This window comes from Nuphar pumila, chromosome 17 (genome assembly GCF_984573655.1).
Source record: "Nuphar pumila chromosome 17, dmNupPumi1.hap1.1, whole genome shotgun sequence".
Taxonomy (NCBI): Eukaryota; Viridiplantae; Streptophyta; class Magnoliopsida; order Nymphaeales; family Nymphaeaceae; genus Nuphar; species Nuphar pumila.
Window position 1 is genome coordinate 14,153,363 of NC_143265.1, and position 27,309 is coordinate 14,180,671.

The window sequence follows — 27,309 nt, forward strand, 5'->3', positions numbered from 1 at the left end:
CAAATATATCCCTCGAGCTGGTTTAGTGAAAAAAGGAAAACCCCTTGAAAACCTTTTGGTTTGCAACTTTATCTCCCATCTATTGGAGCAAAAAGATGATTATACAGGAACAGAACTATGATTGAAGTACAAAAGTTGAGCCCACTTTCTCAACTAACATCTAGGAAAGTTCTCAATTTTTCTTGGATCCTTAATTTAGAAAACATAATTTTTGAGCGATGTTTGTCACATCCGTAGTGCCTGCAGGAAAGGAAGCACTTTCCAGGGGATGAAAATGCATGGTAAACAAGAGAGAAAGCGAGAATAAACTAGTACAGAAAGAGATGGTTGGAGAGAAATGCCGCAGGGGGGGGGGGGGGGGGGGGGGGGGCGAGACTGCTCTATCAAATTCGTTACTGGAAATACTGCAAAAGTAGAAATTGCTTCCTCTATCAATAACGTTCAGGGCGATCCGAGTTTCAAGTCTGACACCATTGGCCTTTCCTCAAAATGATTACCCAGTTCCGCACTTTGGACTAGACAAACTTCCAACTGGCGAGTATACAATACAGAAAAGCAAAAGCCATTTGATGTTTACAACAACCCATTTCAATCTTTGGATTCATTACTATTCTGTGTTCGTTGGCCCTTCATTTTAATTCTCATTTGCAGCCATACAGTTCAAATCCTTGAATTTTGCATCACAAGTCCAGACCGTAGCTTGAATTTTGATATAGGTAACATATAAAAGCTTGGACTAATTACTTCCCATATACTACGAGATTTTTTTTAATTAATAAGGCAAAAAAACCATGTCATATCTTGTCAAGATATGATTGCATTTCTCTTCATCTGCTAAACAATAAAGATAGGGAAAAGGCGACATCATCCATGAATGTTACATCAGATCAGACACTACAAATGCACAGCAAAATTGTCAATTTTGCTAATGAAACAAAATCCAACTAAGTCGGCTCCCAATCATGCTCAGGGCAACTAACCTCATCATCATTTGACATGCTACCATGCAGAAACCCTTTTCACAAAGCCTAGTAAAACTGTGCTACCTTGCTGCAGCTCGTGCACTCATGGAGGAGTGATAATTGGTGCTTCTCTGTTTCCTATAAGAGGTATACACGTCATCATATTGGGTGATCTCATTTGGATTGGCTGTAGCTCCCAGGCCCAGCCGCCCTGAGCTCAAGGAACCAGGCTTTCGCTCCACGGACCCATCAGGAAGAGTCCCAGTCTCTGGATCAACCACCTGCAGATTTGGTGGGGGAGGTATGCAAGCACCACCCTTTCGAACTGGAGGCTCTCTCTCATACTCATCATCACTATCAACACTGCCTTGTTTTGATCCCTTCAGTGGGCCCTCAGAAGGATTCACCTCTCCAATCTCTTTGAAGAATTTCGACACTCTCTCTAAAATGTATGACTGGGAGACTGTGGAGGGCGGGATCATGGTTGGAATATCCAAAGGGCTCATGGGTGAGTAGGGAACACCGCTCCCAATTTGCATCTTACGCACCATTCCTGGAATAAGGCCTGGAGGGAACAATGGATATGGCGGTGGTGCCTGATCTCCAATTTCGGCAGTTATGTTTGGCAGATGGGCTGTACCTGGCTGATTAACAGGCTGAACTGCAGCAGCTAGAGGTAAAGACCCTGCAAAAGGAGTGGCAGTGCCAGCTACAGAGGAATAGGCAGAAGGCAATGCGTTTGCTGAGAACTGTATCGATACTGGTGATACGAACTGAGAGGTTGAAGCTATGGATGAAGCTGGTGAGCCATTTTGGTCCTTCTGCTCCATTGATGGTGGGACTGAGCTTCTTTGTGGTTCAGGTTGCCAATGAGCGAGAATCTGCCCTTGTGGCAATCCTGCAACAATGAAATGGTGCACAATCTAGTTATGATAAGTTTCCATAAAAGATGCCTTTCAAAAAAAAGTTTCCATGAGAGAGAGAGAGACCTGAAAGGTTTGGTGAATCGTTTAAAGCAGTAGGTTGCTCCTTTAAGGGCCCAGAATGAGTTGAGGTATGTAACCCACAAACCATGTCGCCCTGGAGAGCATAAATAGTATCAGCATCATAAACTTCCTTGGAGGCCCAGAACTGCAATATTTTCTGTAATCTAGATTGGTTTGCTTCTTTGTTGTGGGGGTTGTGGTAGATCCTAGCAAGCATCGATCCAAGAACAGGTCTAAATGCAAGAGCCTCATTATCAAGCTCACAAGGAACAACACGACGCTGTAGACTGTGATATCAATACAAAAGGTCAGGACAGATCAAGGTTGCCAAACTACTAAAATATATAGGAAGCAAGAAGCGAGGAATAAAAAAAGCAATATAAATGAATTTGGAATAAAAAATGGAACGCAAATAAAAACTAAAATAAAAGTGACTTCTTAAATTTCATGATTTTTTAGTGTAAGAATTAACATTTTAACAAAATTTAAAAATGATGACTGCCAATTTAGAGAAAGCACATGAAAGTGAGTGAGAAGCGTGAGAGGAAACATACAAAAAAAAACTAAAAGTAGAGTGAGAGAACACATAAGAAGAATTAGATGAAGTGTGTAACACATAAGAGAAGCATGGGAGAATCGAGATTCTCATCAAGTTTCTCATGCTTCCAAAGTGAGTTTCCGGGAAGCGGGCTTCCCACCTATCTAAGAAGATGTCGGTAACTCTGGGACAAGTAACAAGATATTCTGTTTCAGAGTGCCACCTTAGGTTAGAATGAATATACTTTGGAACGAAGCTTGATCAAACAAAAAATATTGCAGGGCTTTTCAATAAGCTTTAAATTCAAAATACAATCAAAAGATAAGAATATCTTGTCTATCAAATGAAATAAATTGCCAATTGTGATCCTTGAGAGCTGTTTGTGATATTTGAGAAGTAAGCTGTAGAAAAGGGACACCAGATCACCAGACCTCAGGATATATGAACATAGGACGAATGCACATACTGAGGCCATCAAAGTAATTAGACAGGGCCTCCCATTTTGAACACTATATCACATATTGATGCATAAAATTATTCTAAAATGTACCTAAAAAAAAGCAATTCATTGGTAGAATAATTTTAATGGGGATCTTAATGGGGATGTTTATATGGTTCAACCTCTTAGGTCCATGGGTGCTCGATTCCCTAGTCATGTATGTAAGGTCCAAAAGGCTCTCTATAGCCTGAACCAAGCCTCATGTGCTGGGTACCATAAGTTCAATCTCATCTCTCTCAGGTTCATTGAATCCCAAACAGATGCCTCATCATTCATTCACAAGGCCCCTGATCTCACTCTTTATGTTCTCATCTATGTTGATGAATGCTTGTCACAGATAAATCCAGTGTCCATTATTCATGCTCTAATTCACCAGTTGGATCAAGAATTTAACTCGAAGATTTTGGACTTTTGCATTTTTCTCTTTGGATTGAAGCCATTCTTACTATAAATAGGCTACTTCTTTCCTAACATAAATACATTTTGGATCTCCTAACTCGAGTATCTATACATGGGGCCAAACTCGCTTCTACTCCATTAGTGCCTAGCACCAAGGTATCATTTCTTATAGAGATCCATTGGATCATGCCACCCAATACTGAAATGTAGTGGATGCTTTACAATACGTCACTCTCAATTGTCTAGATCGGGCACATAGTAAACAAAGTATGTCAATTGATGCACTGCCCAACCATAGTTCACTAGACCATAGTTAAATGATCCTCCAATATTTAAAGCATACAGTCCTATGGACTTCTCCTCAAAAGATCCAATTCCACAATACTCCAAGCTTAAATAGATGTGGTTTGGGTGGGATGCACTATGACAGAAAACCTATGGGTGGCTATGTCGTGTTCCTAGGTCCAAATCTCATCTCCTGGAAAAGCAACATCTGTGTCTCGGTCCAGCAACAGAGTTGAGTATCGAGCCTTGGCAAATTTAGTAGTTGAACTCATTTGGCTGCAATCACTTCTATTGGAACTAGGTTACCCACACCTAGAGCAATAATAATGGAGCCACGTATCTAACTACGAATCAGTTTTCCATAATTGGAGTAAATACATTGAAATTATTTTCCACTTTGTTTTAAATCATGTAACCAAATTGATCCTCTAGGTTCGGTATATATCCACCAAAGATCAACTAGGTGACATCTTCACCAAATCTTCTAAACTAAATCAGGCTCACTCTTCTAAGAGACAATATCAGTATCACATGGAGACATTGACCTTGAGAGGGGACTGTTCATACAAATTCAAATTTTGAATGATGGTTTACCGCCTCACCAAGAAGAGCTTACTCATAGGCATGAAATCAAGGAGGTTGGTATATTCAACAACCATATCTTTTTCAACTGGATTTTAACTCCTCATTGTTGAAATTGGCATCATTGCATTTGAGGAAAGTTATCAAACCTTCCAACAAGGATACAGATCATCTTATCCCTTCCAATCAAGGGATAACATAACCCACATCTTTGAAATTCCAAATATCACATGAAGCATTGTTGTAACTTGTGTAAAGTAAAAGAGATACAAAAACTGTTGTTCCCTCTCAATTCTCATTTGTAGCATACAACAATAAAAGGGAGGATTTTGCATTCTCTGCTTCTTAGCTTTCTAATGGTGTTATCTACTAAGATACTCATATGATTAACGTCAATATTCAGATAAATAAAACCCATTCATGAGAAGTAACCCAAAAACTAGTTGGATTCATATAGGAGACCTAACAAATCATCAGGTTTCTAAGAGAGAACTTAAGAAATTAGAAAGAGATGAATGGAGAATGAACGCAAGAAAGATGAAAGCATAAGCAAATGAACACAAGCACACACACACACACACACACACACACACACACACACACACACATATATATATATATATATATATATATATATATATATATATATATATATATATATATATGGAAAAATGGGTGGGTGTGCACGCCCTATGGATGTATTTGGCATATTCCATTTGTTAGGAATCAGCCCTTGGTTCATGTTTTTTCTTATAAAAAAAAAGCAATTTTATAATGTTTCAAATTTACAAATTGGTGGGCCATTGATTTAAACCTACTTACGTGTCAAAGTCAACCATGTAGAACATATATGTATGATCAGAATTTTATAAAAATTAAATCAAATAAAAAAATGGTGAAAATTTGAGTACATTCCATGCTCACGAATAAATCCGTGCACACTTACCCACCCTCTCTCTCTCTCTCTCTTATATATATAAGGGCCATTCCAGTGTGTTCTTGTAATTTTGGGGTGCTGTGGAGAGGGGCAGATTGGAAATCGGCATACTCCTCACTTACAGCACAAACACTTAATCATTGCACCAAGCACTGGCCCTCATACATTTTAATGTGTGTGTAGGATCTATCATCCACAAAATTTCGTGAACACTAACAGGTAAACAAATTTAAAAACACTAATGGTCTCATTCATCAATTCCCTACCAAAGACACTCCTGTAAATCTGCAAAAGGATACATTGCTTCATCTTCTTTAATGCATGTTTCACTACCTATTTTGATATGTAGTATTATGTCAGAAAGATGATTTTTTTTATTTGGCAATAATATCTATATAAAAAGTAAAATTTCTGAAATGCAGGAATTCAATATACAGGAAGCTTTTAAGTAAGAAGCTAACTTTTCTCCTTATTTTCCCTCACTATCCTTAATTTTATTGAAATAAGAAAGCTAGTTAGACTGTTTCGCTCCTCAAAAGTAGAGTACTTCTCTTCCCCATTTTTCATCTCTTGGCATCAGCATATCATAATAAGAAAGTTTAAAACATTTTCAATTCATGAACAGTAAAATTAAAGTACTAAAATAATCATATATTCTTAGATAATAAAATAATATATTATTCTAGCTTAATAAGTATCAAATATGCCCTAAGAGATGACTTGCACTCAAAAAACACAACTAATGGATACACATTTTAGACTTTATGAAATTGAGTTAACTACCCTTGGTAGTCACAATTAATGCATGAAACCACCATAGTATTTTAAATTTATTAGGAATGGAATATGTGATCAACTTGATAATGTCCATATGAATCACCTTTTGACAATAGTCTTTTCAGTTTTGACAATAGTTGCACTGGTTAAACCAATGTTATAAGTATCGTATGATACATATCGTTACTATGGGCAAAAACAATACGATACACACTCATATTGCGATATGAGTGTATCATATCTGTATTGTACAATACAACCATGTATCATGTTGTATCGTACGATACACCTCTGGCGCACTTTAAAAATGGCTGAAACTTGTTTCTAGTTTTTTGGGTTTTAAAGTGCTCGTGAGGGCTGACTTCCTCATTTGTGTAAAGGCCATTAGAGGGATATCCACGCACCCTAAGAGTCGTGAGAGCGATTTGGGGACTGATCCATGCGAAAGGGAGAAAGTTTTTGCGGTTTGTTCAAGTAAGAGTGCATTTCCATCATTTTCCACTCAAGAAAGTACATTAAGGTAAAAAAAATCTCTATTAAGAGTAAAAATACAAATCTACCCTCCAAAAATGGCATCAGATGATCCAACATGACAATGGGCACTCAAGTAATTAGTAGAAACCGATTGAAAATCAAGTGCAACTATTGCTATAATATTTTTGTTTATTTAATATGAAAGTATGAGTCTTGTGGCATGTTCTTAATTGCAAGATATTTAATATTTTGCATTGCTCTTGTGAGATAATTGATGTTTGATGATGTCTTATGCAGCTCATAGAGACATAAACGATTCATATGTGATTTTATGGTTGTATTTTGTGCAATTCATCATTGTTTCATGTGTCATATTTTTTAGAATTTTTTCTATTTTTTTCTTATTTTTCATGATTTTTTTTAGTTTTTTTGAATTTTTATTAAAAATTATGATTTTTTACGATATGATACATATCTTATTTTGGGCCCAACCTATACGAATAACAATACGATACTTACTATTGAAAGTCTATGTAATATAGTGTATCATAAGGTTGTGTAAAGTTGCTTTATGAGGCTACATTGCACATGCCCTATAAAGAAGGGGTATACTAATCTTTTCAGCCTTTTTCTTTTTTATGCCTCAAGGGGGTCGACCCTTTAGTTGTATAAGGCTTCAGATTCACGATATGAAATACAAGAACTCATGTTCTCTCCTTTTGTGTTTAGTCTCCTCTAACCCTAACCTCTCTCCCTTATATTTCTTGGCATCTCTAACATGGTATCAGAGAGATTGCTAAGGTCATGAGAGGAGGGCTTCACTTTGAAGCTACGTGAAGCCTTGTTGACGTCATTTGTTTAAGGCTCGGGTCGTACGCACATTCAAAATTTGTCACATCTGAAGGCAACAACATGTAGATCATGATTTTAGATGATTTGTGTGTAAAAATCATTTTCATTGGAGGCATGGTTGATTTAATATAGATTTTCTCTGATTTTTCAAAAAAAGGCATGAACAATAATCAGATTCGAGTTTTTGCTCAATCTGTGTGAATCGATGGGTATTTGAAGCCCATATTAGATGATTTTAGGTCGTTTTTTACCTAGAAACATTGTAGTGGTGGTTTGGTGACCTTGTTTTTCGTTTTGAGAGAGTTCTATCGAAGTTTTGGGTTGCCCTAGCTGGCAGTAACCTAGGTTTTACAGTTTTTGAGCCTCAATCTCTTTGTTTTGGTTCAGATTCAGTGTTACACTGTTGGGTCATAGCTGTTGGGTGTAAAGCTAGGGTAGAAGTGGTTTGTGAAGAGTCTTGATGGCATTAATTGTTATTGTGTTTTTAAAGAGGATTTGGACAAGTTTTGGGGCATTTTTAGCTTGCGGTAAGCCATTTTTTATATTTTCTAGGTGTCGACTGCACCTAGCTAGTGAGGTTGTACTGTTTTTGTGTGGATTCAACATTTTTAAGTATATTCAGCATATTGTAGTGCTTATTTGTGCCTTGTGTCATCTACTTGAAATTTTGGTAAGCTCGACCCTTTTTATTTTTGGTGATATTCATTGTTGATGGTATTATGAAGGAAGGGATTCAAACTAGCCCAGTCAAGCTAAATGAGTCAAACTATGCATATTGGGTTGATTCTTTGGAAGCCGTGGTAGTTGAAAAAAGATTGGGAGGATATTTGGATGGTTCAAAAACAAAACCTAAAGCCTCTGATGAGGGCTTCGATAAGTCTACAGAAGAACGAGTCATGAACAATGCAAGAGTCAAGGCTTGAATTATTGGGTCCGTGGAACCAAGAATATCAAAATACCATGAGGCAAAAGAAGCTTAGATATATCTAAGGCAAGTCTATAAACAAGAGAACTGGGCAAGACATTATCAACTCACTAAAGAGTTGAGAAATATGTGACAAGGAAGCAAGTCAATTGAAGAATTCTACTCTGATATGCAAAGAATCTGGGATGCTCTTGCACTAATGGAGGGGCAGAAGAAATGTGAGAAGTGTACGAAATGTGTGTCTTGCACTTCATATCAAACTTGTTTGAGAATTCTTGATTAGCACTGGGAAATTTACAGACTTATTAAGTTTCTTATGACTCTTAGACCAGAATTGATGGGACAAAGAGTGTCATCTTGCATCGTTCTCACTTACCATTTGTGACCCAAGACATTGCTCAGTTAATCGCAAAAGAGACTAAGATAAAGTCTCTTTGATCATTCTTTTTTTGGGATAATGTCATGATTTTATTCAGGCAAATGGGTGGACAAGGTGGCGGTAAGACTGGAGGATGAGGGTGTTAAATTATATGTATTAATACATATAAATATATATATATATATATAAATATTTATCTATAAATATATATATGTATTATACTATAATACCAGATAGGGGTATTATAGTCTTTTCACAATTGTTTTAGAAAACAATTGCTTTTTCTTTTTTATTTATTATTACTTTCTTTTTTCTTTTTTCTTTTTTTATTTTTTATTATTTATATTTCCCGCCACTTAGGGGGGCCACAATAGAGTCGTTGGGGCCCCCAACCGTTGGAGGCTCCCAACGACTCTTTGGGAACTCCCTTTTGGCCTCCCTTTTGATCCTATTCCTTTTTGTATAAATAGGGGTGAATCCCCTTGTATTCTTTAAGCCTTAGTGCTCTCTCTCTCTCAATAAAGAGATTTTATATTTTTAGTTTGAACTTTTCTTAAAGCTTATGTATGTATTGTCCCATAGTGAACTTGGCTATTATCCCCTTTGTGTATTTGTCCATTGTTGGATATTGTAAACGCTTTTTTAGCATTCTTTATCTTTCTTCATAGTATGAGAGCCATTCGGTTCATAAAAGAAAAGGCGTGATATTCATCTTTACATTCATTGTCTTTATTCTTCACACACTTTGGTGGCATCATGGAATCCAAAATCAACCTATCCTTCAAGCTCAATAGAAAGAACTACATGACGTGGGCATCGGCAATGGAGAACAACCTCAAAGGTAAGAAACTTTGGGGCTATGTAATGAGTTCTATTCCAGAACCTCAACTAGAGCTCACCAAGATTGAAGGAGACCAAGAAAAGGCTCTTGAAGGAGATGCTCGTCTCAAAGCCATTGAAGACCACCAAAGGAAAGTTGAAGATTGGGAAAGCAATCACGCCAAGATCCTTGCTTGGTTCATGAACAATGTTGAACTCAAGGTTTGTGCAAATATAGCTAAATTCCGCAGAGCCAATGAGGCTTGGTTCTTTACGAAGGGTATGTATAACCAAAAAAACCTTGCAGGAGCATACAAAATTAAAAAACCATCAAACAAAGTGATTCAAGTATACAAAATTATTATAGTGCATTAAACCCATTATGGGATGAGTTGGCACTTTTAGAGCCAAAATGGGTTGCTATGGAGGATGTTGAACTAAGACAAAAAAAATGAAACAAGATTGATTGTTCCAATTTTTGTTTGGACTACGTCCTGAATTTGAGCAAGTGAGGTCATCACTTCTCCATAGATCTATTTTTCCTCCAATAGAAGATGCCATAGCCGAAATCACACAAGAGGAAACTAGACTTGGCATGAGTAAGAACATTGATGAAGTGCTTGCCGTATCCAAACCCGGCAACAATGTCAAAACCTATAAACCACCACACTTTGGAAAACAAGAAAACTATAATGGAGGAAGAAAGATGATTGTATGTCATCATTGTTACGAGCCTGGTCATATCAAACACGTTTGCCCAAAGCTAAATGGAACATTCAAGCCTAAGGTGGCTTCTCTTGAAGAATCCACCACCAACAAAGAAGATGAAGGCAAGAGTAGAGACCTTAAAGAAACACTTGGTCAAATATCTATGGCTCTACAACAAATTCTCAAAGCCACTTCCTCCACATCGGGTGCAGTCATTGCGTCTACATCATCACCCAATACGTATTCTTGGATCTTAGACTCCGAAGCATCCTTTCATGTGACCCCTCATGAAAATGTTTTAACTGGTGTATGCACTAATTCAAAAAGTTTATGTGTTTCTATGACCGATGGGACCTTTTTAAAAATCACAAGTATTGGAACACTTAACTCTAAAAATTCTGAAAACCTTTTCGTTCTAAAAGTAAGAGTTGTTCCAAAGCTAAATTTAAATCTTTTCAGTTTCCCAAATTGCCGACCATGGATGTGAAATATCTTTCTCATCTAATGGTTGCTTTGTGCAGGATCTCCCGTCTGGAAAGTGGATTGGGCAAGGCCATAAAAAGAGGGATCTCTACTATATGGATCATCTAAACCTTTCTACAAATTTTTTTTGTACTTATGTCCAAGATAAAAGCATGAAAACTTGGCATAAAAGACTTGGACATCCAAGTTATTCAAAAATGTATCTTTTTCCATTTTAAAATAAAAATTGTAAGGAAAAAGGCATTAATTGCAAAAAATGCATTTTTGAGAAAATGAAGTTTATTCCATTTCCAACTAGAACATTTCTTTCTACAAGACCTTTTGAATTGGTGTACTCGGATGTTTGGGGTCCATCTCCGATTATGTCTAAAGATAGTTACTCTTACTATGTCACTTTTATCGATGACTTTACTAGATATGTTTGGATCTATTTTCTTAGTCATAAATCGAAAGTGCTTTCCTTTTTTAAAGAGTTTCATATGAAAATACAAAATCAATTTCAAAGTAATATATATATATATATATATATATATTCTTAGATCCGATTTCGGTGGAGAATATTTGTCTACTGAATTTCAAAATTATTTAAAACAAAATGAAATTTGTCATAAAAAATCATGTCATATAACTCCACAACAAATAGACTAGCGAAAAGAAAACATAGACATTATCGAAATCGTTAGAACATTGCTTATCTCTAAAAATATTTCAAAAAAAAATTGGGCCGAAGCCGTCTTGACCTTAATATATTTAATCAATAGAATGCCTTCTTCTAAACTAAAGAATGTCTCTCCATATGAAAAACTTTTTAAATTTCCTCCCGACTTCAATCGCCTTCGAATCTTTGGTTGTAAATGCTTTGTCATCTTACATAAGAGAGATAAGTTATCCTCAAAGGCGATTGAATGTGTTTTTTGGGGCTATGGGGAAAATAAAAAAGGCTATAGATGTTTTGATTTCAAAAATAACAAACTATATGTTTTAAAAGATGTAACTTTTTTGGAAGATGAGAATAGGTTTGAAAACCTAGAAAAATAAAATGAAATTGACTACATGTTTTTACATGAGGATACTTGTGATGTATCCAATATTGAAATATCACCATATGATGGTGATATCAGTAATGAAAATATTAATATGTATACCCGACGAGACCAAGAAAGGCCTATTAGAGACCTGGAGAAATTTTCTCAACTTTTTGAATCTTTAGAAGAAACCCTTGTTAGGAGATCTTCTAGAGAATCAATTCCACCCAATAGGTTTGTGTCATATGAGTCCCTACACCTGATTATCGGGCTTGTCTGATAACATTACATTCATATTATGAACCTACTCATTATAATCAAGCCATAACTATACCACATTGGGTTAAAGCCATAAAAATATAATTAGATGCCTTGAAAAAGGCCAATACTTGGAAAATAGTCAAACTGCCTTCACATAAAAAACTTATTGGATGCTGATGGGTACTTAAGGTTAAAACCAAAAGCGATAGGTCCTTAAAAAGATATAAAGTCAGATTAGTGGCTAAGGGATATTCGTAAGAATATGAAATTGACTACAAGAAAACATTTGCACCTGTAGTCAGAATGACAAGCATAAGAACCTTAATAGTTGTCGCATCAATCAAGAAATGGCCTATATATCAACTCGATGTGAAAAATGCATTTTTAAATGAAAATCTAAATGAAGAAGTATATATGGATCCGTCACCCGAAGTTAACATTGGGCAAGGTCAAACCCTTAAACTCTTAAAAGCTTTATATGGTTTTAAGCAAGCCCCTAAGGCTTGGTATGATCGATTTAGTGATATCATGATTAAATTGGGAGTTCGTTCATGTTATACTGACACTGCTCTATTTGTGAAAAGTGCAGGTACTAATATTGTTATCTTATTACTTTATGTTGATAACATGATTATCACAGAAAATTATCAAGATAGTATTGTTAATATTAAAAATATGCTAAAAGATAGCTTTGACATGTCTGATTTAGGTTTTCTTAGATATTTTCTTGGTATTGAAGTTGCATATTCTCCTCGAGGATATATTCGGTCACAAATGAAGTTTGCTGCAGATATATATACTAAGTCTGGCATTTCAGATGATAAAAATGTAGAGACTCTAGAAGTCATAAATGCCAAATTAAGGTTGGAGGATGGGGTCCTTCTATAAGATCCTACACCCTACAAATAACTCATTGTATCTCTCACATATCTGACTATCACAAGACCTAACATTGCTTATGTTGTTCACTCTGCTAGTCAATTTCAGCATGCTCCTACAACTGTGCATATGAGTGTTGTGCTTCGGGTCATCCGATACATCAAAACCACCATAACTAAAGGGATATTCTTATCATTTCTTCTTCATTAAATTTACTTGCTTATACTGATGTAGATTGGGGAGGTAACTCTAATGATAGAATCATAACTATTGGCTTTTGTGCCTTTTTAGGAGATTCTTTAATTGCTTGGAGATGCAAGAAGCAACAAAAAGTCTCACTATCTTCTACTGAAGCTGAATACTGAGCTATGACAACTACTACAATAGAACTTGTTTGGCTTCGAAGTCTTCTCATAGATATAGGGGTTGACATTACTGGAGCTTCAAAGCTTTGTTGTGACCACAAAAGTGTCATTTATATTACCAACAATCACACCTTCCATGAATGGACCAAACATATCAAAATGGACTGCCACTATGTTTATGATGAGTATCTACGCAGAACAATCACACTGCCATATGTCACATCAGAATATCAGCTAGCAGATTTCTTCACTAAAGCACTTCCTGTACCACACTTCATGTTTCTCCTTGGCAAACTTTCGGTCATCTCCCCGTAAAGTTTGAGGGGGGATGTTAAATTATATGTATTAATATGTATATATCTATGTCACACGGACTCGGCTAAGGAGGTGCCGCACCCGAGTCGACACGCCCCGACACGGGTGCGGACTCGGGTGCGGCTTCGGACTCGGTCAACGCCGAGTCGGACTCGGTCAACGAGTCCAGGCCGAGTCCGTCCACATTTTGGACTCGGTCAACTTTGACCGAGTCCAAAAATGTCCCTAAAAAACTAATTTTTTATATTTTTTATTTAAAAAAATATATATAAAAAAAGGCACTGTGACTGTGCAGTCTTTGCAGTGTGCACAGTCTGTGACTGTGCACAGTGCACAGTCAGTCTGTGACTGTGCACAGTGCACAGTCTTTGCAGTGTGCACAGTGCACAGTCTTTGCAGTGTGCACAGTCTGTGACTGTGCACAGACACCTGTGGCATTTTAAAAATAAAATAAAATTTTATATATATATATATATATATATATATATATATTTTTTTTTTTTTTTTTTTGCCGAGTCCCCGTGTCCAAAAATTTTAAAATTGTGCCGCACTCGTGTCGCACCCGCACCCATGTGACATAGGTATATATATGTATCATACTATAATACCAGATAGGGGTATTATAGTCTTTTCACAATTGTTTTAGAAAACAATTGCTTTTTCTTTTTTATTTATTTTTCACTTTCTTTTTTATTTTTTTATTTTTTTATTTTTTAGTATTTATATTTCATGCCACTTAGGGGGGCCCACAATAGAGTCGTTGGGGCCCCCAAACCATTGGAGGCTCCCAACGACTCTTTGGGAGCCCCCTTTTGGCCTCCCTTTTGATCCTATTCCTTTTTGTATAAATAGGGGTGAATCCCCTTGTATTCTTTAAGCCTTAGTGCTCTCTCTCTCTCTATAAAGAGATTTTATATTTTTAGTTTGAGCTTTTCTTAAAGCTTGTGTATGGATTGTCCCATAGTGGACTTGGCTATTATCCCCCTTGTGTATTTGTCCATTGTGAATGCTTTTTTAGCATTCTTTATCTTTCCGCATACTTCACTTCTTAGTTCTGTTCACATTCTCAGGAAAAAGAAGGGTGGTGCACATGCAGCTTCTACTAAGAGTAAGGGTGTAATGTCCAAGGAAGAGCAGTCAGGTGGTTCTTTATCAATTGGTGGTAAAGTGATGGATAGTGGGCAGTTTCAAAGATTAGAGCAGGCTCAGCAAGAAATTCAACATCAAATCCAATAATTGCAACTTTTTGCTCAGTCAATCGTTGGCCCTTCTAACTCTGCCACTTCTGCCTCCTCCTCTGGTACTGCTTTCTCAGGTATCTCAAGCCCTTCCTCTTGTCAGCTAATAGACTCTGGGGCTTCATGTCATATGATACCCTATGTCACATAGGTGCGGTAAGGGTGCGGGTGCGGGTGTGGGTGCGGCAATTCGGCAACCTTAAAAAAACTTGGGTGTGGGGGTGCGGAAAGGGTATATATAATTTTTAACAGTTTTAAGTTAACATTACATGTATGTGTGTGCATTTATGTATTTATATACATAATATAGATATAATTGGACTTGGTTAGGGTTAACTGAATCTACTTTTGGACAAAAATGGACCTCAGTGTGGTTGACTCAGAGTTACCAGTCGAGGAAGCGGGAGCAGAAAGCGATACGGGAAGCGAGAGCAAGAAGCAAGGCACTTTAAAAAATTTAGGAAGCGGCGGACCACTTAGAAGAAAATTATGAACGGTCTCGAAAGCAACCTAAGAAGTGAACCGGAAGCGACATAGGAAGCGAACCGAAAGCGTGCTTCCCATAAAAGGGAAGCATGCTTTCCAAAAAAAGGGGACGCTTCCCCATGCATTTCGGAAGCTCGACGTTTCGCGCTTCTGAAGCGCGAAATGGGGAAGCGCGCTTCCCCATACGCCTAGGCGCTTCCGGAAACTCTGGGTTGACTTCACCTGACACAAAGGAAGCCATGTCCAAGTGTTGCACCCACATGGGTGCGGTTGTGGGTGCGATGTGGGTGCGGTTCCCTATTAGAAGAGTCTGTGTTACATAGATGATACCTCATGAGTTATGTTTGTCTCCAATGTAGATTCTATTATTTGTGACTCTTATCCTAATAGTAAATTCAATCTTTCTCAAGTTTATCATGTTTCATCTCTTGCTATGAATCTTATTTTTGTGGGTCAAATTACCAAACTTAACTGTAATATCATCTTCTCCTCTGTTGTTTGTGTTGTGCAAGATCAGTTGCAAGGGAAAAAGATTGGGATTGGCCATAGAAAAGGAGATTTGTACTATATGGATTGAATTGATATAAGGGAGCAAAAAGAAGTTAGAACCAAATATGGAACTTCAGTTTTGGATTAGTCTATTTTATGGCACCAGAGACGAGCATATTTCCAGCTCTAGATTGCAAAATTTAGTATCTTTGGAAAGTTTTGAAAAATACAAGCTAGTTGTGTCGAATCATGTCAAAGATTGTGTGAGTTATAGATTGGCCATGAGCCATGCTTTGCCATTCAAGTCTAGTGATAGAGAATCATAAAATCCTTTTGATTTGGTACATTCATATGTATGAGGTCCTTCTCCTATTGTGTCAAAAAGAGGATCACCCTATTTTGTGACTTTCAAAGATGATTGTATAAGGTTTACATGGATATACTTTATGAAAAATAGAAATGATCTTTTTAAATGTATAAGAGCTTCTGTGTCATGGTTGAGAATCAATTTGCAGCTATAATTAAAACTTTGCGTACCTACTTTGGTGGTTAATACATTAGTTGTGTTTGAAAATTTTTTGCAAGAGAGAAGTGTGGTTCACCAAAAGTCCTTACACTCCTGAGAAAAAATGGTGTAACTGAGAGGAAAAACAGGCATATCTTAAAAACAACAAGAGCTCTTCTGTTTGGTGGAGAGGTACCCAAAGTGTTTTGGGCAGATGGAGTTCAACTAGGCATTTAGCAGATAAATCGTATGCCCTCTGGAGTACTTAAAAACATATCCCATTTTTAGAAACTGTATGAAAAAGTTTCAAACTATGATATGTTGAAGGCTATGTCACGGGGATTTCGCATAGAGGCCGCTGCACCCGTGTCGAGTCTTGAAGGTATTTGGTTGTGTATGTTTTGTTCTGCTAGCTGACAGATACAGAGACAAGTTATCGCTCAAAGTTGTCAAATGTTGCTTTCTTGGTTTTGTTGAGGGTCAAAAAGGATACAAGTGTTATGATCAGATTGGAAAGAGAGTGTGGGTATCTAGGCATGTTTTCAGAAGAATGTGCTATACTTTAATTAGTATGGAGAAAAGTTAAAAAATGAGACTGACTTGTCCTTTTTTGTTCTCTTTGAAGAAAGAAAAGGTGGGAGAGCGATGATGGAAAGTCAAGGAAAACAAGTTCTGACTAGAGAAGATAGGTTTTGTCAGACCTACTCAAGGAGATGTGAAGGTATGATTGAAATTTCATTTCTTGATCAAGTGAAAGAGCATGGAAGTGAAGAGTCCAATCTTGATCTTCTACCTATGAGAGCTAATCCAATACAACAACAAAACATAGAGATACTCTCTTCTTCTTTCGTATCTTCTCAGGTACGTAAAAGTTCTAGACCTTTTGTACTTTCGTCTTATTTTGTGTCCTATGAGCCTTTTGCTCCTCGTCATTATGCTTTCTTAACCTTAATCCATTTCTATGTTGAGCTTGAGTCCCATGCTGAAGCAGCAGGAAATGAGGAGTGGCAAAGAGCCATGGTTGATGAAATGAATACACTTGAAAGAATGCAGGCATGGGAACTAGTAAATCCTCCTCTAAAAAAAATATCATTGGCAACAAATGGGTGTACAAGGTAAAAGACAAAGGCAGATGGGTCATTAAAGAGTATAAATCCAGAATGGTAGATAAAGGGTATAGACAGCGTTTTGAAATTGATTTTGTAGAAACTTTTGTTCCTGTGGCTCATATGACCATGATTTCTACACTGCTAGCAGTAGTTGTTATGCAGCGGTGGGATCTTTGGCAGTTAGATGTCAAGAATGCATTCTTGAATGAGGATTTATAAGAGGAAGTATATATAGAATTGCCTCAAGGATACTCGGATCTGGAAGGCAAAGTGTGCAGGCTTCGCAGAGCTCTATATGGTCTCAAAAAAGCATCTCGAGCTTAGTTTGAAAAGTTTAGTTTAGCAGTGAGGTCACTAGGTTTTGAGCAAAGTCATCATGATTCTGCTTTGTTTGTGTCTTACTTTGCTCTTGAAAAATGCATATTGCTTCTTTATGTAGATGATATGGTCCTTACTGGAGATGACATAAAGAAGACTGAAGAGACCAAAAAGTTGGCCAATATGTTCGAGATGAAAGACTTGGGGCATTTGAAGTATTTTTGGGGGCTTGAGATAGCCTACTCCCCCAGGGGATTGTACTTGTCTCAACATAAGTATATTACAGATTTGGTTGTGAAAGCAAGATTGGCAGATGAGTCAAAACAAGTAAATTCCCCCATGGAGGCAAACTTGAAGATGAGAGCAACTGATACTGTTGAGCTAGAGGATCCTATAGTACACATACAGTTGGTTGGGAGCCTTATATATTTGACTATATCCATACCAGATATAACTCATGCAGTTCATATAGTGAGTCAATTTATGAGTGCTCCTAGATCAGCTCATTTGGCAGTCGTGCTCAGAATCATCAGGTATGTCAGAGATTCTATACACTATGACATATTTTTCTCGTCCTCGTCCGACAAAGAGTTGAGCGCCTTCTGTGATGCTGATTTTGGAGGCTCTACTAGAGATTGACTTTCCACTACAGGGTTTTGTGTTTTCCTTGAGGCTCCCTGATCTCATGGAAGAATAAGAAGCAGCAAAGGGTTGCATTGCCCACTGAAGAAGTTAAATATAAAGCAATGGCTCAACTTGTGGTTGAGATTATTTGGATTTGATAGTTATTAAAGGAATTGGGAATTTCGTGTGAAAAGAAAACTCAACTATATTCTAACAATATGAGTGTTATTCATATTGCAAATAATCCAGAGTTTCATGAGAGCACTACGCACATTGAAATAGAATGACATTATACAAGAAAGGCTTATGAAGATGGGATTATAGTTTTGGGGCATGTCAGCTCAAAGAATCAGATTGCAGTTGTGTTTACAAAAAGTCTTTCTCCTTTGCATTTCAGTTCTTTTCCTTCCGAACTTGGAATGATTCTTTTACATCTTTCCAAGTTTGATGGGGAGTATTGAAAGTCTATGTAAAATAGTGTATTATAAAGTTGTGTAAAGTTACTTTACGAGGCTACTTTGTACGTACCCTATAAAGAAGGGGTATACTAGTCTTTTCAACCTTTTTCTTTTTGATGTCTCAAGGGGGTCGACCCTTTAGTGGAATTCACGATATGAAATACATGAACTCCTGTTCTCTCCTTTTGTGTTTAGTCTCTTCTAACCCTAACCTCTCTCCCTTCTATTTCTTTGCATCTCTAACACTTACAACCTTGGGTTAAACAACCTATTCCTTTCATAAACTGATGTATAATGATCCCATGTGAGGGTCCCTTAATGTAGCCATGCCTAAACACCTTCAATCAAATAGAGGTTTAAAAAAGAAAAAAGAAAAAAAAAGGTTATCTAGGATAGAAATTGGTGGCTTTAGGGCTATGTCACACGGACTCTTCTAATAGGGCAACGCACCCAGGCGGGTGCGACACTTGGACACTGCTTCCTTTGTTTTAGGTGAAGTCAACCACACTGAGGTCCATTTCTATCCAAAAGTAGATTCAGTTAACCCTAATCAAGTCCATTTTTATCTATATTATCTATATAAATACATAAATGCACACAAATACACGTAGTGTTAACTTAAAACTGTTAAAAATTATATATATATATCCTCCCCGCACCCTCGCACCTAAGTTTTTTTTAAAGTGTCACATCGCTGCATCCGCACCCATACCCACATCCGCACCTATGTGACATAGCTTTAGGGTAAATCACACCTTTAGAGCTCGAATCTATCAAAAGCCTCAAATTTTTTGGTTGATTTGAACCAGTGTTTTCAAACCTAGTGACTCATCACTCGGCTCGTCCTTGAGTAACTCGTGACTCGGCCAGGTCATGTTAACTTTATATTTTATATAAAATATATAAATATATGTATATACTATCTATACTTTATAGTATTTTACTAATATATTATATAGAATATACATTTATGATATTTTTATAATATATTTAGTGTATAATTTTATTAATACATGTATAACCATATTTTTATATATATTATACATAATATTTATATTATATTTCATATAATATACAATTATATATAAAATTTATTATATATGTATATATATATATGTATATATATATATATATGTATATATATATATGTATATATATATATGTATATATATGCATGACTCACCCATGACTCGACTGACCCAACCATGACTCGCCCATGACTCGATCGAGTCAGACCATGACTTGGCCGAGTTTTGTTAAAATTGAGTTCACAAACAAGGGTGGGGGAGGGATAATGCTATATATATATATGCATGACTCGACCAACCCGCCCATGACTCGATCATGTCAAACCATGACTCGGCCGAGTTTTGTTAAAATTGAGTTCAGGCTGTTTTTTTTTTACCCGGTGACCGGGCGATCAGGGTCGAGTCACCGAGTCAACTCGGCGAGTTTTTAAACTATGATTTGAACCCAAAAATCAATTGGTAGGCTTAGAAACAATGGTTGGGGAGGGGTAATGCAAAAAAATGAGGTCAAAATGACCTTTGAAGACTTAAAAGTGATCCCCATAAATGGTCGGTCGCTATTTTTCCGGCATCAAAATCCTTTGGAAAAAATGTAGTCGACTCAGTACGATACAAGATGATACATCCCTTGTAACACCCACACTTTTTTTGAGGAATTTTCGTATTTTCTCTACGAATTGGTAAATCAAAAATTTTGAAATTTTGATAGGCACTATGTTATAGAGTTATGGGAAAAAAATTAAGGTAAGAAAAATACCCTGCTTTCTGAAAAATTTCTCTCCCAGGGGTCTAGCCGACCCTATTGAATTCGAAATTCTCATAAAGTATTTCTGAAAATTCAAACTATCCTCTAAGAGAATACCTAAACAAATATAAGGGCTTTCAAACTTTAGTAAGTAGCATGTAATTGAGTAAAAACCTAAATTCAAGTTTAGTTATCGACATTTCATGTACTTTCATATTTGAGAGGAATTTAATGTGCATTTAGTTGAAATTAATCAGGAATTTTATGTAATGGAACAGAACTTAGAAATTTATTAAGTTTAATAAATTTGTAGAAGTCCATAGGTGGGCCGTCTCATCCTATGTGGCACTCCAAAATAAAGGTCAAAATCATGGTACAAAAATAAAAGTGTGAAACTTTAAAAGCGAGAAACTAGTTATCAAGTAGAATTAAAAATTTACTTATTTTAAACATCTTAGAGAGGGACGTCCATATAAAGGGTTCCATAAGGGGTGGCGTCACCTCTAGAGAGAGTCCTATTTAAGGTTGAGGGCTGGACCAAGAAGGAAACATACTATAGAAAATTTAGAACTCTAATTTGACTAGTCAACTTGCTTACTTGGCAAGCAAGAAAAAGAAAAAAAATGGTACTCTATTCTAGCCTTAGGATCAAGGGCTAGAATTAATTTCAGACCTTGATCTAAATGCCTAATTCTATATATAGAGGAGGGATTCCCCCCCCCATTATTCTCTTATTTTTTTTCATAACTCTCTCTCTCTCCCTCAAGAACCTCTCTTCTTTATTTTCTTCCCTATACCAAAAACATTGGATCTTCCCCCTTTGATTCAGCATAGGAGGTCTCCACGCACGCGAGGAAAGTATTGAAAGGTCGTGAGTGAGGCCATTGTTCGTGTGGAATGGCCGGTTTGCACAAGGAGAGCCATCTACTCTCACCAAATCAATTTTTGTCATTAAGGTAGGGAGTTCTATACTCTACACGTAATCCGGGATTCGTGGGTATGAATACCTTCGATCTTTCATGAGTACAGACCCTAAATCATGAATCCCACACATGAGTTTGGTTTAGGGCTATCGAATCATGTGGTTAGAAGGAGCTTTCAAAGAAAAAACCTCTACAAATCATTTTCCATCAAACTGATTTCTTCAAAAAATAAAATTGTAAAAACTATAAAAGATTCATGGTAGATGATTATTTTTTCGAATATTTTGATTTGGGTTAGTAGATTATAATAATATTAATGTTCTGTAAAAATTTGAAGAAGTTCTATAATCGTTTTTCTGAGAAAATACGTGTTTTACAATTTGGGTTTCTCAAAAAAAAAATTCAGTATCGTGTTTCTGGCTTGACACCCGACCGGTAAATCGCTCGTATCTCCCTCGTCCGGAGAAGTTTTAACGAGCAGCTTGTTGCGCTAGAAAGCTAACAAAATTTCGCATTTACTGTAAAATTTTGAGCTCTATTCATGAACTAAACATGAATTTGTGATAGTCGGAACAGAAAAGTAAAGGCCTACACCAAAACATTCGTAACTGCCTCATACAGATGAGTTTTTACGAACGGTTTGCGGCATCGAAAAGCTGACAAAATTTACTACGATCTGAAAAAATTTCAAGGATGTCCACCATATACAAAAAAATTTATAGTCTCTATAACAGTCGAACAGAGTTGGGGTTTTCACAGAATCCGAGATTTGGTTCAGGAACTGACCCTCGATATAGGGTTTTGGTCGTTCTTGTTAAAGAAAGATGATCTGAGTACATAGGGTAGGTTATTTTATGTCTAGCTTGATTAACAGCATGTTAATATACAAAGAATTCATGTTTTCATGATTGTTTAGGGTTTATTATGATTCTTGCATAGATATAATTTTATTCGATTTATTTCTTGATGATTTTACGATTCTTGGATATTATATGTTATTGTTTTAACAAGATTAGCATGGGTATGAACAAATATTTATTATATGATGATGGGAACACGTTTAGACCATAAACAATCGTGATTGGTATAGATCTTTACCTTGAGTCTTGTTCTTTTTTTATGAATCTTGCATGAGTTTGCATCTTGTTTTTTCCTGACTTCATTTTGAACCCGACCTGTTTTAGAAAAAAATCGATATCTCAATGTTAACAAAGCCAATAAATTCAGATAAAAATACTGGAGTGTTCTACACATCCAGGGCATGAATTTGGAAACTTATTTTGCTTCATTTGGATTAGTATTGAGGTTGAAATGTCCCTTGCAATAGAGTACAGATTTTTTGCCTTATCTGCAGAACTGTTCCGACCCACGGTCTTGATGACCTTAAAGACCCAACCAAGACTGATCAAAATAAATCAAGAAAAAATTGGGTGAATCTTAACATATATAAGATGATCCCGTAAAAAGGGTTTTGTGAAAAGATTTATCTGAAAGTCTAGAGAAATTCCCCAAACTGGGAAATAATTTTTGCAGCAAACAGGGACTATTTTATATTTTTCCTTAACAAAGTTTAATCCTAGAATTTTCCTCATTTTAATATAACAAATTTTTCAGTTCTGTTTCTTTGATTACCTTCCCGAGACATGTGTATTTACACAAAAAATTGAGAAAGTGAAATTTGCTTTTTGTAATTCCTGATGAATTTTTCAAAATCAGGTTGACAGAACCCCGAAACTGCAATTTGTGATATATGTGATTTCTTATTGAAATTGATGCTATGCATGCAAGATTTTAGAAGCTTATCAGAATGGTTATGTACATGTGCACATGGTTATTGAACAAGATGTATGAATGGATGATTATATGCCTATTCAAAACTTGCAATTTATGGTCTTAAAATGGCCGAATCAGCTTTCATAAATTTGGTTATGGTACTACATAGAAGAAATTAATGCAAATAAGTGAAACCATAACACTAAATCATTGGCTTACTAAGAGAGGGTAAGCGGTAAAGAGTTGGCTTCGTGGAAAATTAATTGAGCATGGAAGGTTGCTCCTTTCCCCACCCACGAAGAGAAGGAAAACCTCTGCATAGACTGCAGCATAGAGGATATAGAACTCATGAAGAAAATCCGATGCATCAAAAACATGTGTTATTAAGAGTCTCTCTCACTCTTGTCGTCCCGCACACCGACTGGTGAAAGGGTACCCGGCCAGGCCAAAGTCACCTTTGTATGAAAACATTCATGAGCCATGGTCCTTCACTAGGTACTCGCCTGTGTTCGTACCCACAGGGCTAATAAGTAAAACCTAATTATATGCGCAATAGATGATCATGGCATGCATCATATAAGAAAGAAAAGATAATCAAAGATAAGAATTGATTCATGCATAAGAAGGGCTTCTGCATTGGTAAGTTCATACATATTTAGTTGTCCCTGCATTTTACTTGAATGAATGATTGATAAATGTTAACTTTTGTAATTTCTTGCTTACTAAAGATAGTTGCAATACTTGTTAAACATTATCATATTTGAATTGTAAATGCATGAAAGTTTGAAGAGATTCCTACTTATGAATTCTATATTACTCGTTTAGTATAGCTCGGCCCTACTGAAACACGTTTGTCTGACCCTATGAATTTATAATGTTTTTCAAGAGGTCATTGAATTCACATGCGATAGCAGGAGGTTGCAACGGGGACCGAGTCACATTTTTTCAATCCTCTAAAGTTAATGAATAAGACCATATTAGTTGATTAGGACTCTGATATATAAATTGGTTTAATTCTTGATTTTGTATTATTATTGATGGACATGTAAAATCGTTTATTTCAATTATGGATGCTTAAATTTCCAAGTTTAAATGCTTGTTTGAATTTGAATGTGAATGTGAACGAATTGTAACGCGCCAAGTTTTATTCCCGATTGATTTTACCCCGCTGCAAATTTTATAAAAGAATTTAAAAGCATTTCAAAAAAAAATCATGATTTTCGGGACTTAAAATTTGGGGTGTTACACCCCTCTATCACAAGATACAATCCGATACAGACCAATAATCGTTAAATTACCGATATAAGAGAAATACCGGATCAGCTCTCCTACCGATACAGTGTATCATATTGTACGATATGATACTGATAACACTGATCCACACATGTTATGGAAGCTCTCTCTCTCTCTCTCTCTCTCTCTCTCTCTCTCTCTCTCTCTCTCTCATTAAAGCATTTTCATGTATACCCAATTCCATAGAAAATGATGTCATCTTGTAGTTTCACATATTCTTTTGTCCTTTAATATGTGAAAGTGGCAAAGTTCTAACCTGTATTACTTATATATGCAATATTGTTAGTGCCACCACTCACAATGAAGAATAATGGATCATATCAGCTGTTCTCTCCTTTTCTCCTTTCCACTTTCTCTGTCTTCCAAGGTAGATATCTTAAAGAGAAAGCATTTACATACAGCAATGAAGATTTCCATCAATGTGACATAAGTCTGGTGCAATTCTCTTGGTTCATTTTCTACATTACTTCTCTATTTCTTGCAAACTTTCTCAAGAACCATATACAATCCTCTTTCTAAAAACCCTAACTCTTTTCAATGAGTTTTCTTTCTTTTTCTTCATTCCTTTTTGTTCTTTTCTCTTGCCTCCATCATATATTTTCCTTTCTTCCTTTACTTTCAGGTCACTCTGCTACCTTTTTTAAATTTTCTTCTCTTTTCTATTTTCCTGGCAGTATAACCTTTTTATTCCCTATTTTGTTAGTTATCAAAAAAAGAAAAGAACAAGAGAGACATACTACTGAAATTATTACCAGAACCCTTTGTTGATACAAACAATTAAAGAAAAAAGGCTTAGTTTTATCCATAGTCACAAATATTAGTATCGGCTATATCTAGGCAGGCTATTTCTCGTGATATTATAAGTTTAAATCTCTGGAAAATCTTGGGGCTTAAAAAATATAAAAAATGAGTAAGAGAATATCATGTTTAGACAAAAAAAATACATAAATAATAAATGAAATAAGTAAAAAATTTAAAAGAAATAAGAAAAACATGTTTAAAATGTAAAAAATAAATAAAAACAATAAAACTAATTGATAATATCATGATAATATCACCAGAATATTGCGATATTCTTGTGATAATATCACAATATTATCAAATTAGCGATATTTTAACAATATTATCATTTGCTGAATTTACAACGATAATATCGAGATATTTTCAAAATATCGCCAATATCTGTGACTATGGTTTTATCCTTAAAACAAAAAGAAAATAGGCCCATAATTCCATTCCCTTGGGAATCAAAGTTTCCTAAACCTGGAAGTATGCTCCTGTTTAATGAATGAAATTATAGATCCATTATATGACAATCATGATTCTGATACCTGGAGAAGCATGCTTCCAATGCACTTCCCTCCTCTACCTGATCAAGGATCTTGACATCAAAGAACCACACTACCAATGTAATGGAAGAACTATGCTACTGCGACTCACAGAAATAAGCATAACTATGGTATCAAAAAATATCAGCACAGAAACTGAGAAAAGCACCCGGTGTAGCTACCAGCATCATCATTTCTGTAATATCGTGCTCCTAGGGCAAAACAACCAGTAATACAGTAAATCAATGTGAGAATAAACATCAAATCCACCACTTTCCCACTTATTTACATAAATCCATCTGCACAAAACCAAAATATGAAAGATGTATAGAGGTGAAACCATGCTATTTATCCAGTAAGGAATACAAATAAGCAAAAACAAACTAATCACATGGTGGAATTCATATGCTATTATACCACAATACTAACTTTGAAGCAGCAGTAATAAACTACAAAAATAAAAAGCTAAATTTTTGCAGCGAAGGTAAACCATTATAAGCATTATGTCAACAAACCTATCAAAGAGGATGTCATTGGCAAGATAAATGATATGCAGCTGCCTCTCCGAATCATCGAGAGCGAGCACCCTATCCCTGAGCGCCTCCGCGAGAGCAGGCGCGAAAGGAGACCTCTGCATAAACCATATCTTCGTGCCCTTGATCGATTCCTTAGTCCCAGAGAGATTGTTAAGCACATTGTTCAGCTCAGTGGCTACATCAGATGGAAGCGGACCAGCCAGACCTTTGAACGTCTTCGTTTCGAACTCGCCCCGCCCATGCCCGCCACCGCCGCCCATATAGGCGAGTTGCTGCTGCTGCTGATCATAAAATCCACCGCCCACAAAAGGGGAATGGTGCATCGGCGGGCCGCCCATCATCGGAGGGTTCAAGCCGGGATTCAACGGCGGTATCTGCGGGAACGAGGAAGGAGGGTTGCCGGGAACATGGCTACAGAGCCAGAGCCTGTGGCGGTAGTAACCGGCGCCCTCGCCGCCAAAAAGGAACGCGTACTCTGGATTGTCCTGCTGCTTCTCTCGAATCATGACTTCGAATTCGGGCCCGTTCTTGGCGGTGTACTCGATGAGCTTGTCGATCCGTTTGTGGAGCTCGAGGTCGGAGGGCGGGGGGCAGGGAGATGGGGGAGGCTCAAAGGGTTTGAAAAGAGGGTGGGGGATGTTGGCATGGTGGGGGAGCTGGTGGGGAGGGGGGAGATGGGGAGGGAAGGGTTGGGGAGGGAGGAGGTGGGGGTGTTGGGGTTGAATGGGGCGGTGGAAGGGGAATTGGAGAGATGGTTGGTGGTGGAGATGCTGCTGGTGTTGCTGTTGGTGGTGGAGAGGGTGAAAGGGGTGCTGCTGTTGCTGCTGGAGGTGGTGGGGAGGGATGAAGGAAGATGGGTGTTGGGGGAATTGCTGCTGGTGGTAGCCGGGGAACTGGGGAGGTGGGACGCCAACTGCTTGTTGCTGCTGTTGCTGGGCGTAGGCAGCAGCCGCTGCAAATTCATGGGGCTCCATGCCTCTCTTCCTTGTGTAGAAGGGACGGGGGA

General features: G+C 36.9%; 1 protein-coding gene across 1 annotated transcript; it reads right to left on the reverse strand.

Annotated features, from left to right (window-relative positions):
- Positions 1–864: 864 nt before the first annotated feature.
- On the reverse strand, positions 865–27,309 carry LOC149811686 (SUPPRESSOR-OF-WHITE-APRICOT/SURP RNA-binding domain containing protein 1-like). Its single transcript, XM_089993520.1, has 3 exons — positions 26,283–27,309; positions 1,952–2,235; positions 865–1,860 (listed from the first exon to the last, which is right to left on the reverse strand). The coding sequence occupies exons 1-3, from the start codon at positions 27,275–27,277 to the stop codon at positions 1,043–1,045; spliced, it is 2,097 nt and encodes a 698-aa protein (XP_089849646.1). The 5' UTR covers positions 27,278–27,309; the 3' UTR covers positions 865–1,042.

Coding starts and splice junctions, on each gene's coding strand:
- LOC149811686 (XM_089993520.1), bottom strand. CDS start 27,277: ATGGAGCCCCATGAATTTGCAGCGGCTGCTGCCTACGCCCAGCAACAG. Junction 2,236..26,282: donor AATGACATCCTCTTTGATAG/GTTTGTTGACAT, acceptor TTGATATCACAG/TCTACAGCGTCGTGTTGTTC. Junction 1,861..1,951: donor CGATTCACCAAACCTTTCAG/GTCTCTCTCTCT, acceptor TCATTGTTGCAG/GATTGCCACAAGGGCAGATT.